Source organism: Hesperophylax consimilis, chromosome 13 (genome assembly GCF_061612785.1).
Source record: "Hesperophylax consimilis isolate HC1 chromosome 13, BYU_Hcon_1.0, whole genome shotgun sequence".
NCBI lineage: Eukaryota > Metazoa > Arthropoda > Insecta > Trichoptera > Limnephilidae > Hesperophylax > Hesperophylax consimilis.
This window is the reverse complement of record NC_142848.1, coordinates 4131913-4152989: the sequence shown is the minus strand read 5'-3', so window position 1 is coordinate 4152989 and position 21077 is coordinate 4131913. Positions and strand designations below refer to the sequence as shown.

The 21077-nt window shown below is 36.0% G+C and overlaps 1 protein-coding gene across 1 annotated transcript in view; it reads left to right on the top strand.

The window, feature by feature from the left end:
* The window catches only part of LOC149418333 (putative NADPH-dependent quinone oxidoreductase VAT1L), a 152710-nt gene that overhangs the window by 109286 nt on the left and 22347 nt on the right, over positions 1-21077 (top strand). The window contains exon 2 of the mRNA XM_089638740.1: positions 2789-2918. Coding sequence (XP_089494866.1) covers positions 2789-2918 — 130 coding nt within the window. The remainder of the gene's footprint in view (positions 1-2788; positions 2919-21077) is intronic.

Below are 21077 nucleotides of genomic sequence, written 5' to 3'. Positions count from 1 at the left end.
TTACTTGTATCACAGTCCTCATCAGTAGGTAAATACTAAACTTGGTTTATTTTATAATACTTGCCTAGTTTAATCTAAGTATTTGAAAGAATTTTACGTTATTTTCTAGCTTCGTCAACTGCTATTGATGTGGTATTTAGTCTAAAAAATAAACCAAGTATGTAGGTACTATTATTGGATTTTGTTGACATTAAAGTTGAATTTTCTGTCCGTAGAGACTGGAGACTGTTCCCATTATTGAAAAACGTAAAATAAAACATTCGGTAATGTTTGGAAGAAGAATAACAGATGTTTAAAATAGATAAAGGGGGAGGTGCTGGAGATTCCTGCGGTAACTCTCTTATGAGTTCAGTTAACTATTAAATATTATGGATTAAGAATAGCTTGTTCATCACCGTTTAAATTAGACTGCTAATTATGAAACTCTTGATATCGCCACTCCTCGTGAAATAGATTTTAAATAAGGAGAGTCCTTGTGAAAGAACTCCATTCAGTTGATATGGCTTTAGCTGCAGTTGATAGCCAGGTACTTACCAACCTTACTCCTACCCACCTTCTTCTCTTCTACCTCGCAACACACCCCAATAAGTGGGGATGCGTTAGTCCTATTAGCTCCGGACAGTTTTTATTAGCACACTGCGAAAAAATGACTATTGCTAATTTATTAAGAATCTCTTCATATTATTAGTCATTCCGGTTAAAAACAAGATTGCAGGCCTTACGAATGATGTAACAGGTTTCCTGATAAATTCTTAGTAAATCACGATTATATTATCAATATGTTAATTGGGCAACAACTAGGCACATATCAACATTTTACATACATACATCTCATTCCAACTATCTCCAATACAACGTTTACACAGTCTGTATTTAGTGATTTCTTATTATTTGTAACCAGCTGCACCCCGCCACGTGTTACTGTGGCTCAGTCGGTCTGTGCGGATAGAATAGCGCGTGTTGCTTTTACGTCCAACAGATGGCGCTGGTTATTTTTTGAAACTTGTTTATAGATATCTAAATAATACATTTAAAAACACGCGTATTCGAATGCAATGTTGTGTCAAATTTCAAAGCAATCAGTGGAGATCTTTCGAAGATGTATGATTTTGAACAAACGAACATTTATATAGATTACAAGTGGGCCCGGGTAGTCGTTGTCCTGCCACAGACGGCCTTCTATGGAAGGAAGTTAAAATTTGTGGTTGTGTGTATTTTTGGATGAAAAATTTGAAAAAATATATATAATTTTCGTTGTAAACAAAAATTAGATTTCGACAGCAGCTTCACCTATCGGGTCCAAAACTATCCTATATTTCAAGCTGGAACCAACCATGCACATTCACAAAATTTCATTAAAATCGATTTGGCGGCTTCGGGAGTAGCGTGTACGAACATGTGATTTTTATACGTTAAGATTTTTGTATATACTTATTATTTTTTAAATTTGTAATTGTATCAGGATTTGAACCCGCGACCTCTAGTTAAAGGTTAAGTACCTACCCTAAAGTAAAAAAAAACCTTGTAAAGAATCTTGCCAGTCTGCCACGGCGCGTGACTAGCTTAAAAACCTCCCAACAATGAATCTTTCGCAAGATAATAGTAATTTCGCTAGTACTTAAGTACCATCTCGACTGTAAAATTTCCATTTTGAGCAGTCGAGAAAAGCTAATTTCACATGAGAGTGCATCGCCCTTATTAAAAAATAAACCCATGAATAAGTTGGTACCTACCAATTCAGTCTCGGAAAAGCTCCCCATTTGTCGGGTTTTTATTGCTGGCAACTCTGGTTTTCCCGTGTGGCAACAAATTTAACGTAGACGAGAATTCAAAATGGCGTAGTAGTTATTGCAAAACTTGCACAAGCTTGCACCGCTGTTTTTAGAGCGCTTTTGCGACAATGTGGGTGGTGCCTCGTGCACGGTAGGGACTGAAATAAATTATAAGCTGTATCGCACTAAGCACTATTGCATTCGTGCTTATTTAGGAACAATTATTATCGACTTGCCTAGGTTTGACGTCTGGTAGGTAGGAACTGTTTGCGTGTTTTCATGGAAAGTGTAAGTTTAACGGCAACCCGCTGTATCCTGTTGTTTTAATGTTTGTATTTGGCTACTGAGTCGCACGCCATCCATGGCGGCGACAAATCGATTTTCAGCCTTTGCTAACAAACCATGTAATGTTTCAATTATTTTCACAGTGTTCTGCTACCGCCACGGTTGTAGTAACTACCGAATTGGTTTACATGAAGTAATATGGTTTGTTGACTCATATTGGTACACAAAAATTGCATTCCTGAAATTTTATTCAATTTTATGAAAGATTTTACATCTACGATTTCGACAGTGTAATTGATGCGAGTGGTAAACTCGTTTTTGTTACATTTTTTACCCGGAATTTAAACGAAGTATTTATGGTTGGTAACGAAATTATAATGATATTATTTTACAAATTAATAAGGACTCAAACGCGATCAATAGCACTCAATTTGCAAGCAATAACGTGTTTAAACTTGTACATTTATGTACGAATGCAGAATTGAATCAATAGATTTAAAAAAATTAAGTGAACAAGACCCAGTGGGACTACACCATCCCCGATAGAAGTGTGCTGTGAGGTTTAAGGGAAGGAGATGGAGAAGAGGGGGGTTGGGAATTACCTGTCTATTCAGATCTAGTCACGAAACATGTTAGATTACATGTAAATTATAGATGATCAGTTTTTATGGCTTAATTAGCATTCTGCAACTTATAACACGACACTAATGGTTATTTCTGTTTGCTTACAGCGGGCTGAACTTCCAGGACCTGATGGTGCGCCAGGGGGCCATCGACTCTCCGCCAAAGACGCCCTTCATCCTGGGCTTCGAGTGTGCCGGGGAGGTGGAGCAGGTCGGCGAGGGTGTCGACAACTTCAAGGTAGGTTACCCTTATTACACCAGTTACGTCATTTGAGAAATTATGATCATTTGCGCAAGTTTGATCATTTGCGCAGGTTTGATCATTTGCGCAACTATGGTCATTTGCGCAAGGTTGACCATTTGCGCCGGTTACGCCATTAGCACCGCTTTAGCCGTTTGCACCAGTGGCCATTTGCGCCACTTGCCAGGGGAACAATTGAATAGTCTATATGAGCGTATTTTCCTGAGCTGCCACTCAAAGCTCTGAATAAGTAAATAAGCCGCAGCCACAATGTTTAGGACGGGAGATGGTCTGCGAAAAGTCGAACGAGTCTCTTGTTTGCTTGGTCTGAGCCGAAACTTAAATAAGGGCTTTTTTAAGAGGAAAAAACTGACAAAAACTTTGAGATTTTTGTCAATGTACCAATTTTATATTATAGTACTTTTTTCCAGTTCACTGTACTTTGTTTAATGGATACTCTCTTATCCTGAATCATTTGTAATGATTGGGTTAGGTTTATAGTTACTAAATAAAGATGTTAATTGTAATGAGATGAAATTGAAAGAAGCAGTCTGTCTTTATCGCTGAACCTGACCTAAACAGTAACAGAATACAAAAAAAATACCAAGAGCAAGAAATAATAGATTTAAGAGCTTAATGTCTGGCATGTAAAAATGTAGCGACTAATTTAGTTGTATGGAGCATTAAAAATACCGACAATTAATAATGCAGCATCATTTAACAGCTGTATCGCCTTATTGATAGGTATTTTCTGTTCTATTTTTGGTACAGTTCATGCAATCTACAACGAATATATAATATAATAATATATGCATAATTAATAATATAAAGCTATGTTCCAAGTAAGAAAGATATTGTTTCATTTGTCTAAAACTTAAGGACTATGTATACACTTACTAATGCGGTGCTTCCCGGTAAATGTCAGAACTCAAGTTGAAAATTGAAGGTATCTTGTACTGACTGCCAAACCGTTAAATATTCCAGTTCGCTCCTTTTATCTCTCTAACTATCCGTGTATCTCTCCACAACTCACCCTAGACAGATTTCTGACGAATACGTTAGGAGGCTTCACTCGACAAGATAATAATAAGGTAGCCACACCGCTGTCATGTCATAACTCACAAGTTCAACTCAAGAAGCAAACAATGAATAAAGAAGCACAAAGACTTCTTTTCAAATTTGCCACATTTCTAGACGCATCGGTATTCAATCTGTATGCGAGATTTATGAATGTAGGTTGCCTGGTTTATGATGATGTTGCGGCGTAAAGACATTTGAATAAAGAAGGGTGAATTCATGAAGTCTATTACGGAGGACTGAATGCTAATAAAAGTTGTCAAAATAAGCGTGGCTAGCAGTCAACAATGTGTCAATAGTGTGCTGATGGCAGTGGAAGGGCGAAGGTTAACTGAAAGTTCTAAAAATAAAATCCCCGAGAAAAAAAATGGTTGAGGATTGAATCTTCCTTCACAGGGAATGCAATCAACCATGCTTCAGACCTTGCCAGTTTCCAGCCTGTAGGACCGATTTTATTTGGTATATTAACTGCTTTAACTTCGTCCGATTTCAAAGAAATTCGTGTATGGCCCCGTATGTGTAGATGGTGATTGACACCAAAAGCTGATAGAATCCATTGTCATATAGATAGATCGAGACATAAACAACGAGTCTATGTCTCGATGGGATGTCGGAAAATGAGTTAATATCCGCCTTTAAGATTTGTTTTAATTTATTATTGAAATAAAAGTGAAATTCAAAATTTAAAAATTCTCTTTTCGACAATATACTGTTTGTCGTTTAGGACAGTTTTATACTAGAAAGACGTAATATGGGTTCACCTTAATTGAGTATCTTTTTCGAATAGCTCGTAAGGCATCAATGCACAGATTTACAAAGTTGGCCATGCAGTTGGCGTGATGGTTATGTAATTAGTAATCAGACAGTCTGTTTGAATCGGGAATAGGTCAGATCCAACCCGAGCACAAGGGGGTCTGTTCCCGGGTCAAAGGGCCCTTTTGATTACGCCCAATGAGATAACCCACATGTCTCACGTCTGTCGGATAGAAGGGCCGCACTTGTCCCTTGTTCCAGCCTCCATTATCTCTGGAGAGTGTTTTCACAGTTGAGGGATATTTTTAAACGGCGTAATAACACAGTCACGACTTACAATCATCTTTCTTCTCGTGGAATGCGCACATCCGTTGAACATCATTCCGTAGTGCAGGGGTCTCAACTGGTGTTACGCGAAATTAATACAATTCAACTTTTGACTGTTGCAACTAACAAGGACGGGCCGCACTATTAAATAGCGTAACGCACCTCCAAATTAGTATTATTATTATTTGCCAATCAGTAACTACATCTGCATTTAATATGGGTTAAAAAATTTCGGATCCGGGTCAACGCATTTCAAAATACATTAAACAGCTGATAAATAAATAATAACTAACTAACTAACCATCACGCCGTTTCCCCGCAGGGGTAGGCAGAGAGGACGGACCGCCAAACAACTCGGTCTTGGCACACACTCCTTGCCTCATTCTCATTCATACATCGTCTCATACATACTCTTCTATTATTCTGACTCTTGACATGGCCCGACTCGAGTATCTGATTCACTTGATCGTGCCATGTCTTCCTCGGGCGTCCCCGACTTCTGCTACCATTCACATTTGCATCATATATCCTCCTTACACTCCTATCTTCGCTCATTCGCTCTACATGCCCAAACCATCTAAGCGTCCCTTTCTTAATCTTACTCATTACGCTTACATCAGCCTTGCACTCTTTGCGGATCTCCACATTCCTCACACGATCAAACATGGTTTTACTACACATACGCCTCAGGGATCTCATTTCAACAGCATTCAATCTACTTTCATCCTTTCTTTGCCAGTTCCATGCCTCATTTCCATACATCAAGGTAGGTACCAGCACTCCGTTGTGGACTGCTAACTTCGATAAATAATAAAATTTCTACTTCGATAACTAAATCTCAAATAAAAAATTATACCACAAAATGGATTCCAGTGATGCAAATTCACCAGTTTCCAACTTGTATAACGAATTTCCGGGCACCGTGTATATACATTGTTTCTGTACAAATTTTAGTTACTTTGCGGAAGCACTAGGTCAATTCTCCGAATTCGAGTAGGGTAAGGTCATGTAGGTACTTTAATCAGAAAATTTCATAGGTGACGATTGTGAAAATAATTTTTGTATTGGAAATTTATGGTTAGTACACACCCAAAGCTCACATCAAAAGTTAATGTACAGCGCATCATCTTTTCTACCGACACACGACGCTATCAAATATTTGTACCTATGGTAGGAGAGGGGGTCAGTTGAATTCGAGAGCGGCCGAGGAACATAATTTCATCTGTCAAAGTGACAACTTTACTAAGGGAACACGGAACTTAGTTGGTAGCTCCGTAATTAAAATGACCCCCTCTCCTTTTTACGGCGGAGAGGGGGACGCATAACTTTTCAAATATCGCGTCGGGAGCGGTTACGTAAAATAAATTCGGTTAGCGAAGTTCAGAACCACACTTATAGCGCGTTATCTTTTTACGTGTGTCGGGTCTGTATGGGATTGTATGGCGAGCGCTATTGTGCTTTATATTATCTGTTGATGTGAGCTTTGCGTGTGTACTAACCATTAAGCAAAGAATAGTCTGACTTTTGGATCACAAAACACGCCCGCGTTGCATTTCTTGTATTATACATTATTCGGTGGGTATTTCTTATATTTGAAATGAAATAGTTATAAAAAGTTTTCCATAGCTTCGAGAAGGTTAAGTACCACTGCTATAGTAAACAACTACTTACTTTATAGCGGGGGCACTCATATCCGCTACATAATAAAAGCCATTTAGCAAACGAAGCCTTAATTTCTTAATTAATACCAATTCCGCAAAATGGCGTGGTAGTATAGCAAGAATGATGTAGTAACAAATGTTGTTACACTTTTCTTGCGATTAATTTTAGCAATTAAGTTGCCATATGCAAGAGAACAATCTATATAAATAAAAATTTAAATGTTCGTTTGTTAAAAATATTAAATCTCCGAAAGTTTTGAGCTTAAGTTATTGCTTTGAAATTTTGACACAACTTTGCACTTGAATACCTGTGACGGGTAAAAACATGTTTAAAAAAAAACAGCGCCATCTGTTGGACGTAAAAGCATAAAATGATTCCAAAAAAGGCGGCAATTTTCTTTGTTGATTTTTAGTTTGTGGGTAACTTTACAAATAATAGCTTTACTACCAAAGTTTACATTCAAGTCTACTTACTACCCGGTTTCACTAATTTGCTTTTGCGATGTAAATGTCACCACCCATAATATGAAACAAATGAATAATAATAATAATAATTGGATAATTTGTAGAGCGCCGTTTTTGTGAAAAATCACCTCAAGGGCGCTGTACAATTTATTTCCTAGGATCTACATTTGTTATTTAGAAAAGATACCAAAACATACTTACCTGGCAAGTCACTTCCAACAAACACACTTATATTAAAAAGTTTATGCTTATAAAAGATAGAACTGCACGCAGAGGACACTATATCAAAAAACACTGGTCGTCGCATGATCTTAAGTCTGCTATAGTTTTTATTTTAATTTAAATGTATTTTAACTGTCTTAAAAGTCTACAAATTGTTAGTTGTTATCATTTTTATTTATTTATTTTTAATTATTATTTTTATTTATTTTATTTTATTTTTAGTATTTTTTACATTTTGTTAATTTAAATTGCCGTCAACTGTGAAAGTGGAGGTTTATGAAATTATGGATACGACTGTCTGAAAAGGTGCGTTTTAAGTTTAGACCTAAATTCTGTCGAGTCTGCGATCATTCTCAAATCATGTGGCAGTCCATTCCAGGCTTTAGGTCCTGACACGGCAAAAGCACGCTCACCGAACTTAGTATCTGGTGTGCGCTTTGGTTCCTTCAACCTTCCGATAGCTGATGACGTTGCTGACCTAAGGGTTGACTGTCGGGAATTGGAATCTTCTGGAATACACAATTCTGATAAATAATGATGACTTCTTGTGTTATTTTTGTGATGCTAGATATTTTGTTACTTGATGAAGGAAGCTGTTAAAATTTCATGATGCCAGAGCTCGCTTTGAGATTGTTTGCCGCTCCCGCTCCCTTACCAGCATATTCGACGGTTGTTGATTGCTTGTAATATCTTTAACAATTATTAATTATTTTATTATTGCATTAAAGGTTAAATTTAATAACTTTACTAAGCTAATAAAAAGCATTTTACGACATTTTTTTCTTTGCACGCGCTATTAAAAATATATATTTAGTTTCGACCTTACACAGTCATCAAATATTATATAAACGCCAAACTCATACAAAAGTTATGATTTCTTTTGATATTGCCATAAAAATGATTTCACAAAAAGCAAAGTAAGTGCTTACTTAGAATAAACAAAGCCAGTACGGTAGCAGATGCTGCGAGTTATTCTCGTAAAATATGAAAGCTAGAAAATAGACAAAAGATAAATCAAATTAACTTAGTATTTTCTCAACATAAACAAATGAATATGACTAGCTGACGTGTGCCCGGCGTTTTTCGAGGACTTGAGCGAGTAGTGAATTCTAGAGTACCTGATAGCAATTCATTTCCTGATAAAATATGAGTCCATCCAGAATATATCGGAACACGTGTTCATGCGGGAACACGTGTTCTTATAAATGTTATGAAATCTGTCAATTCATTCGTTAAAACCCTGCAGCCGCGTTTTTAATAGGAATAAGCATAATAAGACCGGATTTTTAATTAATTTTCAATACTTTATATCTCCAAGTCTTTCTCGAGCGTCACCGACTTCTTATACTATTCAAACCCCTCTTTAAAACACTCCTGGCACAAATGAGAATAATCTTTAAATGGTATAGAAACGCGCACGGGACAAACAAATAAACATTCATTTTATAAAATATATAGAAGAAGATAATACTAGAAGAGCAGAACTAAGAAGATATTTCAAAGCGAATAAATCCCCTTCACAAACGATGTAAGATTACGAGAGAAAACTAATTATTTTCTCTTGACGAAATATTTTCTTACATTGTTACTCGTCAAAAGTCTAAGTCAAGAAAACCCAATTTGGCTGAAACTTTCGTCCCAATGCCCAAGGCATGAAAAATAAGGAAAACAACGTAATTTGAGAGAATTCAAGCTATTTTCTTTTCAAAATATTCCAAAACAACGCTGTTTTGGAACTGGCGAGACGAACGGAGAATAAAAGTTTCTCGATCTCATTAAAACTGCTATCTGTAAAAAATAGACCTAATTACAAATTGTTTTTCCAATTAACGAATCGATTAATTATGCTTTGCATTTCACTGAGGAAACTGGAAGGGCGGTATTGAATTTGATTTGTTTACAAATCTACAGCTTTATTCCGAAACTCGTAAAATATGCGCACTTGACCTTCAAAGCAAGATAAAGGTCTGTCTACATTAAATTTCGAACAACTCCGCTTAAGGCCATTAATTAATGTTATGGATACCGCCGCCCCGGGCACCATTTATTGGATAACCCAGAACCCCTGAAATAGGTGTTGATGACTTAGCAGGGGTGCCCGGGTTGATGATTGGGGTGAAGTTTGTCTAGGTCTTGGCGTAGGATGCGTTTGCCCTCCTGATGCGTGGTGGTTCGGAGGGAGACCGTTTGACCTCTCCAGTCGGACTCTCGACCCATCGTCTTGCACCACGGTGGGAGGGATGGATTCATACGTTCGTCACTCCTGAACACATTGATCCCCAGATTGCTTACCTCAAACCTTTTTCCTTTTCAGAACGTCCTCTCCCTAAAAAGACCTCCTGTGTGGAGCTGAGCCTGATAAAGCTCCTCGAGTCGTTGCTTCTTCCAGGAAGATCAGGAACATCCTTATCCAGAACCGCGCATTTCGTAGTCGTCTATCCATTTCCGATGTATTGTTTGCACTGAGTAGACGTAGTGGAAGATCCTCAGTATCGCTCTGATGAAAGACCACCAGACGGTTGGGAGCAGTTGGGACTATTGGGATATTCACATGCACATTAGAAATTACTTACATGTATATTTTAATGGAAATCGTTGTCGCCACCAACATAGCCCATTTAGCACGCGCTCTGCCTCTCTTACATTGCCCGACATAGTATGAATGACGGAATAATAATTTCATAATGATGATGTAACCATTTTTAGTATTAGAAATTTCAGCAAATAATTTTCAGGAATTTTTTATCCCGTAATACGTCCACATGGCATTTCTCTATTCGCGTTCTTTATGTGATATTTTACAAAAAATTGCAAAATATACAAAAAATTGCAAAATATACAAAAAATTGCAAAATATACAAAAAATTGCAAAATATACCAAAAATTGCAAAATATACAAAAAATTGCAAAATATACAAAAAATTGCAAAATATACAAAAAATTGCAAAATATACAAAAATTTGCGAAATATACCAAATATGCAAAATTACAAAATTCTAAAATTTGCAAAATATCCTAATACATAATAATGAACGTTTCTTTGTTTTTCCAGTACGCGTTTCTATACCATTCATCCGATTGCGATGAAAATTTCACAGTTTGTTCTTGTTAGTGTCAGGAGTGTTTAGAGAGTGGTTTGAATGTAGAAAGACTTGACGCATTATCCCTGCACTGGAAGGAGATACGGAGTCGAATTCAACAAAGTGTAGTTTTTTAACAGTAACCACGTGGATTTCATAATACTACATGAAGTGGATGGTAGAAAAAGTCGGTGATGCCCGAGGAAGACATGAAACAAATAATTATGTGGGGTAAAATGAGGCTTAAGGTTAAACGCAACGCTCGTTGTATTCTACGTGTTCGCAGATGGCGTTAATTAATTAATTTTGTTTAAATACGCTTTTGCAAGGTATTTCTTTACAGTATTAATACAAATTATTTGTTTGCGCCCTCATATACGCAATATGAATATGAATAAATAGTTTTGTCCATACAAAAACTCAATTCTATCGAGAAAGGCATACAAATACAATATTGGATTGAATCATCGGTAAAATATTGTATTTGTGTGCCTTTCTCGAAAGAATTAAGTCTTTAAACGAACAAAACTATTGATTCATATTCATATTGCGTATATACGGGCGCAAACAAATGATTTGTCTTAATATTGTAAAGCAATACCTTGCAAAAGCGTATTTAAACAAAATTAATTAATTAACGCCATCTGTGAACACGTAGAATACAACGAGCGTTGCGTTTAACCTTAAGAGATTGTGATGTTTGGTAATAAGTTGGGTTTTCAAGCGATAGATGGCACCAGTCATAAAGCTTACTCCAGAGTCCGACAGATGTCGCTAGAGTGTAGCAATTGCCTGTGGGATATTATTGATATGACAACAAGCTTCTAGAAACAGAATTACCAACCCTCGGGTATTGAACAGTGTAGCTAAATCCAAGACTTATTTATTGTTACGTAAATAAACGCAATTATAGTAAAAGAACCCTTTACTTTTCACAAGAGTTCCCAACACTAAATCTGCAAGAAAAGGAGAAATATTACAGAGATGAACGAAGAAAGGAGTGTAAAGAGAATCTATGTGGTGAAAGTGAACTGTAGAAGAAATCGAGGACGTCCGAGAAAGACATGGCACGATAAGTGGAGAAAACACTTATTACAATACAATTATATTATTTCACTTAGCGTTCATGTACACTAGAATTTCTCAACCTCAAAACTTTACTCCAAACCGTTCATAATCCCGAGCATAATACGTCTGCTAGTATATTTATAAAGCGTTCCTTAGGTTGATATTTTTTACAAAAATTCTCAAAAATTTGTTGCTTATTCATAAATTAATAATTCATAAAACAAAATTTTATCGGCTTTTATAGTCCAAACAAATATTTTACAATTGAGTTTGCATTATAATAATTAATTGCTTTTTCATGACGCATTAAATGCAGCTGTAAAGAATGGAGTATGAATTTCAATGAAAATGTTCCTCATTTGACGGCCGGCATAGTCCAGTGGTAACGCATTGGACTGCCATTCCGAAGGTCGCGGGTTCGAACCCGGCGTGCGCAAATAAATTTTATTTGATTAATTTGTGTTATTTCACAATTAATTAATTAAAATAATATATAGTATATTTGCGGCACGTTCCAGAGTGGAAGATACTACCAGTATCGCCCTGGTGTAAGACCACCATTCAGAATTGAAACGTTGCTCCAAATGGCTTTAGCCGTGTTTAGTGACTAGATCTGAATAGCCAGGTACTTCCCCACCTTCCTCTTTCCCTTCCCCACTTACCTTCAGCCTCACAACATCCCCCAATTGGGGATGCCATAGTCTCACTGACTCCAGACGGGAGCAGTTGGAACTCTTGTGAGGTATTCACTATAAAAAAAAAAAAAAATCCTTCCCATTTCACGGGTTGATTGTTCTCAATTAATTACAATAAAAGTGGGGTTCAAATCTACGCTAATTTAAACTTCCCGGAGTTTCAAACATTAATTACAATTTCAATTATAAAAAATACGGGTTTAATGTTAATTACATAATACGATCAGTGCAAAGGTCCGAAAACAGGTCTCTTTCACTGTAAGTGCATTTTCTACAGCACGGCCTGGATAATAAAGATGGCGGTGATTATAGTCACAAAAACTTGTTTTTTTATGGGTTGATTTATATTTCCCAGGCCGATTGCAATCTTTAGAACGCAGGTGTCAGGACAGCATACCGTCCTTGTTCTACCGGTATTACAATGGAGATGCTGCGAGGAACTAGCGTCATTGATCCCTTTGGCACCGGTGCGTAATCGAGATACACGCCAAACGCGCGCCCAACATTTGTACACGGTTGATAATTGTCACTTGAGAACGGGTCGCTTCTACGACTCGCTCTTTAGTTCAACAGCTCGGCTGTGGAACGATTTGCCGGCCTCTGCGTTTCCTCCCTCCTACAACATGGGTCTCTTCAAGATCCATGTTAACTTCTTTTTCTCCTCTAAAAGACCCTCCACATAGCATCCCCCGATATGACTAAGGCCCTAAGGGATAGTATTTTCCTCAGAGCGTCTTGTGTGGAGTTAATGTAAAAAAATTTTTTTTTTTTAAATTAGAATTTTATAAATCGACTTAATTTGTTTCAATTTTTCAGCTGTTACACTAAGTTCTTGAAAATTTGTAGACACTAATTTTCCTCTTGTTGTGAACGTCAAGCGTGCAATATTTCATCAATCAATAAGTACAAAAAATCTGCTTTATGAAGTGGCAAACGGTTTTTTTGGTTTTTCGGTGGTTTTTCGAAATCTCAGATAGTGACCTTGCTCCTGTTTTGAAGGTCAAAATATGTCAGGTGCAAAATTTCATCGTATCCAAAATAAACTAGATTTGTTAAAAAACAAACCCACACCAGCCTCTCATCTTTATTATATTCATACTATAGTTTGGAAAATTACATTAAGGCTAATTCAAAAGATCAATAATATTAAATATGTATATTTATAACCTTTGCTACATACGTTCGAAACTATCTAAAGATTTGATTTCGCCCGCACACTGTTAAGCCAAATATTTGTTTTTTCCAAGGCAGTTAATTAGTTTAAACGAGCTTCATAAATGGGTGCCATGTCAGATGAAGCGACAAATAGTAGGAATTTATCTCAGCAGATGTTCTCCAGTTCCCATCACAATACGGAAGACATAACTTTACGAGATCTTAAATATTATGTGAATTGTAAGAAATTATGTCGTAGTTTTAATAAGACGCAAAGAAATTACCGGGAAGCTTTATTTTTATGTATCGGATATTACATTTTTTTAATGAGCCCCGGAAAAAACCATGAATGACCGTGTTGCAAAAATCTGAATTATAAATAAAATTGGACCCAACACCGATCCTTGAGGAACACCATGGATATTTTCATTTGGTTCCGATATAATACTACAACTTTTATTAGGTGCCTATTGTTTGAATAAGGAGATGTTCTTTTAATAGGTTGGGAGCATTGTAAGATCTGGTAAGAATGCAAAGATGATGTACCTGAGCATAGTGAAAAAAATTAAGGAAGTGATAATTAGATGGGTTGGGCATGTTTTTATTATTATTTATCTGAATACTGCTCCCAAACGTCTGGAGCCAGTGAGACTACGTCATCCCGATCTAGTCAGAATAACGAGTATTTATTAACGTAAATTAAGCAAGTAGTGTGTGCCGAGAAAGAGTGTGTGGCGATCTGTCCTCCCTGCCCACCCTTGTGGGGGAAACGGCGTGGTAATCAATTCGGTTTCTGGCAACATCGAAAATCTTTGGAATAAAAATTCAATTTAAGGTTTTTGATTCCTGTCATTAGGTTCATGAACTAAAACAATCAGATGGCAAATGACGCCTTCAAATGATGATGTTGATAATTTGTTCGGGTTCATTCTTGAGCGGATGTCATTACACAAATGTATCTTCACGAAATTCTTTTGAAATCCAAAATGAGACACATTTATCAAAAATAATTTGGACACAGAAATGTTTAACCTTCACCAAAAATATTGTACACATTAGCAACGTTGTTTTCGGTCTTAAATAAATCTTAATTAACAACTTTGCTACAATTTACTATTTATTTTCCACCGCTTTGACTAAGCCTAAGCATTCCATTTTAAAAACTACGTAATTCCCGAATATACGTAATCTTCATGTTGCATTATTGTCTGGCCTACTTCAAAAATAAAATACAAACTTCTGCTACTTACTCGTATTAGGGAAATAGAAAACGATTCATAGATAAAATGTTCCCTTTCCAAATTTGTTCTAAAAAGAGGTCAATCCGAGAAATTCATTTCTAGCCAGTGTATAAAAACGTCTTACTTCTGGGTAGGTACCCACCTACCCATCTAGAATTGAATAATTTATACCCAGTTGAACAAACAAAGAGCGTTCTGACACACTCACTGGGGTGGGGGTTTGGTTAGTTGACGCCGGGAGAGGGGTAAAGGGAGGGATACGGTGGTTGGGGGTGGAAACGGGGGCGGTTTTTATTGCGCTTCGTCTACCCCACTGACGACACGTCCGCTGTTGCTAGGCGGGAAATACATCCAGCCCCGACTTCAACACGACATAGACTCTCACCCCCGTCTGCCTCTACGCGAAAACAGGAGGGATTAATGTTCTTTTGGGTCAATCCATGCTAAATGGAAAGTGTTTTATTTTCAAGGTCAAAAAAATTAAGCAGCGCTCTTTTCTCAAACTATTTTTATTTGATTACCATAGTAGGGTGAGAATAAAAAAAGTATATTTACACAAATGACTTATTCCACCAGAAGACAATGGAATGAGCTACATAGTTTTGGAAGTATTGATTTTTTTTAACCACTAATTTTATTTTTAATAATCAACCGGTTTTGTTTTAATCAAGCTTCAACGGGGTTATATTAAATTTAGCAAAAATGCATAGGTTGAGGCAAAGAGAGTGACAAAAAATAAAATATGTTGATAGAGGAACAATGACGCTGTGATTGATCACATATTTGAGAGTGAAACAGCATATTAAAGAAATGAGATGGATCGCCAAAGGAGCAAGGGATTAAGATTTAATGGGAAATTTGGTGATTTTTTTTTATTCGGCAAGTTATTTATACATTTGAAGTATTTTTTTTTAATAAAATTTGATTTGGTAATGTGAGCCTCACTGGGTGCTTTACCCATGCTAAGGGTGTTTAGGGGGCTTAATAAGATCAAAATTGAAAACAATTTAAATTAGTGAGCAAAAAAAATATATACACCAAAAATAAAATATACACCAAAAATTTTCAAATAATTGGTCTATATATGGAAGTGCGGTACTGAAAGGGTTAACTGGAATTATTTATGATCAAAAATTTTAACTATGTCAATTCCATATGATAAACGTTGCTTTTATACTACGTCGTTTTGCAAAAATATTGGGTTCTTAAGTCACATTTAGTTAAAAATGCAATTAGTTTTTACCTGTCTCTTTATTTATTTATTTAAAAATCAACCCGTAAAAAGATTACTACGATACATCTATTTAAAAAAAAATGGTTTGGCTCAGGATTGAACTTTTCTATACAGGAACTGGAGTCGAAAACTCTATGAACCTCGCCAAATGACATTTATTTCGCATATTACTGCTCTAATGTCATGAATATGTATCACGTGACTGCCACCAATGATAATAGCCACCAATGATAATAGCCACCAATGATAATAGCCACCAACGATAATAGCCACCAATGATAATAGCCACCAATGATAATAGCCACCAATGATAATAGCCACCAATGATAATAGCCACCAATGATAATAGCCACCAATGATAATAGCCACCAATGATAATAGCCACCAATGATAATAGCCACCAATGATAATAGCCACCAATGATAATAGCCACCAATGATAATAGCCACCAATGATAATAGCCACCAATGATAATAGCCACCAATGATAATAGCCACCAATGAGAATAGCCACCAATGATAATAGCCACCAATGATAATAGCCACCAATGATAATTGCCACCAATGATAATAGCCACCAATGATAATAGCCACCAATGATAATAGCCACCAATGATAATAGCCACCAATGATAATAGCCACCAATGATAATAGCCACCAATGATAATAGCCACCAATGATAATATAGAATGCATTGTCAGCGACAACGAGTCTATCTGCCAAGTTTCAGCGTGATCGGAATTCGGGAAGTGGGTTAATTTCCGTTTCCAAGATTTTCATTACCGAAAACAAGAATGAAATTCAAACAGATGTACATATTTAAAAATGGGTTTGTTTCAAAATTCATAAAAAATTAAAACTTCAAGTTTAATGGTACACTGAAGTTATCTATGTACTTAGATAATTGGGTCTCGGTGTAAGGTTTTGACGGTTTTATTCTAGGTTCAAACGAATACATATATGTAATTATTTTTAAGTAGCTCCCTCCTCCCGTCACGCAACACTCCAAAAATATTCAGCTTTCACGTGAATTATTTATTTATGTTTGACGCCTTTTCAACTATCACACTGTTTTTCTCGAAGGGACTCTTTTGGCCTAATTTTTTTTTCTTTCTTTCTATTTAATGCGTTTTTTTTAAGAAATACAGACATTCCTGAGTTACGAATAACCAGACAATATTTTTTGCTAAATTTCTACCACCATCATTATAAGCGAAAATGTTGCATGTGCAATTGTGGAGGACTTAGCAGCTGATAACACACCACATTTGTTCACTCAGCTTCTACCACCGATCTTTCCATCATACAAGTCAAATTGTATTAAACGCGTAGGTAGTAGATAATTATGTATAAATATGATTAAAGATTTTCACGGCCAAAAGTATTTTTGTTATTTGTATTTGGGGTGTTATGGGCAAATGTGTGTTGACACATCTGCCCTGATGATGGACACTGCAATGCTGTCCGAAACGTTGGCTAAAGAAGGAGTTAGCGCAACACGGCATAACACCCCAAAAACAAATAACAAAAATTCCATACAACATTTACTTTTACAAGTCTTCAGAACAAAATAATTTTCAATGATATCCATCATTTTGCGATTCTTTATCAAAAATAAATCCGTATCTATAAAGCAAACTTTTTAACGGTAAGCTGACATTTTGAAATTAGCCCACTTTATTTGTTTAGAATTTCTATGAGGTTACGTGATTATTTTCAGCTCGGCCACGTCATTTTCACCATAGAGATATAGAGCTTTGAAATACATAATACGTCATACTGCATCTCCCTCTAACATATGTTCCTGCATTACTCCACCCAATTACCTGTCCATGTCTGACAGTGTGGAGTGCATACCCACATCAGTCACAATACAACAATTGTATATGGCCAGTCTGTTAAAAAAGCCAGTGCCGTGAACATACCAAGTGCTCCCTCAGTATGTATACTATCGAATCTATTACCGAAACTTGTGCAGTGAATACCATCCGCGGTGTGGCTAAGGGCAACAAAACGTGTATCAGAAGATCAAGGTTAAGTCAGAATCCCTTCCCAATTCTAACCATTTACCAACTATCTCAAATAGTTTTGTTGATTTGAAAAGTTATAATTATTGATTACAGTCAACTTTATGAATAGAACCACAAATTGTACAACTTCATAATACAACGTTTTCAGTGTGTCAATTTTCTGTCACTTTATTTTTATAAAATAACCTTTCTAATAAATAGCAGACGTTGATATTTACTCCAACGTTATGTTACCAATTTAAGACGCACGAGTAAAATGGCTAGATAAATTCCTTCAAGGGTTAGATATTTTATCTTCTTGGAGAATAAACTCATTAACAGCCATGTGTAGTGTTGCTCAAAGTCACCCCTAAAGTAAGTAGACTGAACTGAACTTGATTAATATAATAACTTAATAAACCACCGCTAGATGTCACTCGATACGCAAATTATAATTCAGAACACATTAAGAAACTTTTTTAATTAGCAGTCTATAAAAGCAAATATTTAGACTGTGCTCGTCAAGTAGATATATACATATATTATATACACCAAGTATCGCTCTGGCGAAAACCCACCCTGTGATGTAGCGCAGTGACGTTGATGATGACAATAATACAGAATTAATAATATGTCAATAATAGATTAATAATACATTAATAATACATCAATAATACATCAATAATACATAATAAAACATCAATAAAACACCAATAATACATCAACAATACATTAGTAATAAATTAATAATATATCAATAATGCAAATATTATACACACTAAGCATCGCTCTGGCGAAAACCCAACCTGTGATGTAGCGCAGTGACATTAATGATGACAATAATACAGAATCAATATACATTAATAATAAATTAATGATACATTAATACTAAATTACAAAATAATATAATACAGTGATATTACATCAATAACAAATTATTAATACAATCAAAAATACATTCTAGTATAATAATACAGAAGGACATTACAAACGAACAGTAATATAATACTAATAATATTATTCGCTGGGTATTCAATCTCAAATAAAATCTCATAAAATGTTCCCAGCACTAAAGAGATAAACCGATAGTCGTTTAATATGGGCGTGTATGTGCCTGAAGTAAGGTCAATTTGAACTTACTTAGGATAAAAATAATCTTAACATTTTAAAATACCTAAATTCTTTCTTGAACATATATATTATGTACAATCAATTTCTATGGCCTATCTGGTGCCTACTCTCGCTGCAGCAGCTGGTACAGTTCCTTCACCACCTAGGATTCTTGCAGCAGAATCTCCATCTTCTATCTTCGTCGAACGTGACAGCAGTGCTGCCAAGGTCTGTTATCTATGTGAGGATATTGTGTCAGCGCTTTATTAGCAGCAGACACATACCTGGATGGATGACGAACCTCGTGTTGGCACTGCTGGTGGACTCTCTCGCTGCAGCAGCTGGTCCAGTTTCTTCACCACCTAGGATTCTTGCAGCAGAATCTCCATCTTCTATCTTCGTCGAACGTGACAGCAGTGCTGCCAAGGTCTGTTATCTATGTGAGGATATTGTGTCAGCGCTTTATTAGCAGCAGACACATACCTGGATGGATGACGAACCTCGTGTTGGCACTGCTGGTGGACTCTCTCGCTGCAGCAGCTGGTCCAGTTTCTTCACCACCTAGGATTCTTGCTGCAGAGTCTCCATCTTCTATCTTCATGTCACCTGTTCCTGTTCTTCATTTTACTTTACTTAACTTCACTTTATTTTGGTAATATTTATATATTTTTTAATACCTGCATCAACTGTAAAGCGCCCCTGAGGTGGTAACTCACAAAAGCGGCGCTATAAAAATTGTCCAATATTTATTTATTTATTTAGGAGTAGAAGATAGAAGATATTAAGTAAATTGGCGATATCAGTTTTCTTTAACATCGGTCTAGATCACTTCAAACTCCTAGGTATTTTCTGTTCAGCGTCGTAACTTCATAAAATTTTCATTAGAATGTAAGAAATGTCTGATGAGGCGAACAAATTATTATTTTAACGACATTATTCAAACATACCATGTCGTTTCGGCAATTAAATTTTATGTCTTCATCGGGGCTTCGGATTTAATTATTTGTCTTGTACGAGTTTCTCTCAGAAATTGCAAAGAAAGTAATTAAATACACGACAACTTTTATTGTTTTCTCGAATGACGGCATTTCCAGTATGGCTTCCTTTGCCTGCGTATTTGTCATAGTACCCACAGTCCGTCAAAAAAGCGTAGAAATTTGTAAAATTTTTATTTAAAAATCATGAGTATAGCAACACTGACTTTTTTAGATCAAACTATTGTAGTTTGAAATGTTAGGTTATAATTGACTACCGAATTTGGATATTGGACATGAAACATGACGTGCTTCAATTTTTCTTAACGTTTTTTTTAATATATTTTATTGATTTGCTGCTAGTTACGCATTTTGATTTATTATTTATTGTATTTTTGAATTGAAGTCTCATTTAAAATTATTGTATAAAGTTCCTACCTACAATATAATATTTTTTCCAGAAAATTATTTTAATTCCATATTTGAGATTTCTATTTCTCAGGGTTAATCTTACAAGTACAGTCAGTCAGATTTCGTGATTTCCGTGTGTCTATTAACAATTCTTTTTCATACCAAAAGAAATTAATCTCAAGGATATATCGTCTCAAGGGCGTAAATATGTTTTCACAGCGTTGTGGCTTCCATTGGCCGTGAAAATGTCAATTTTCCCGCTCTTGACATAATGGCAACACTCGCAATTGGTCGCCCGCCATTGGTGTACTTCTCAGGAAGCGCACGAACATGGCTATTTTAGGAATAATCGCCTATGAATAAGCCGGAAATAATGCTGAATCACAGCTGTATTAAAATACCGCTGGGTTATTAACCTACTTCACTTGTTGAGCTCTTTCTTCTTCAACTCCATTAACGCAATATGTTCTATAAAAAGAAATCGCAAGCAAGTACTATGGGGATTTTAGTGCGAAATAAATAAATATGATATTTATGTAAATATGTACGTCGGTACTTTTTTACGATTAAATCGATATTTTAAAGCAGCATAGAGCATGTTAGAAGTGACTGCGAACCGAAGACAAGTTAAGTTTACCTTGAAATTTCTAGAAAATTTCAAATTGGGCGATCGTG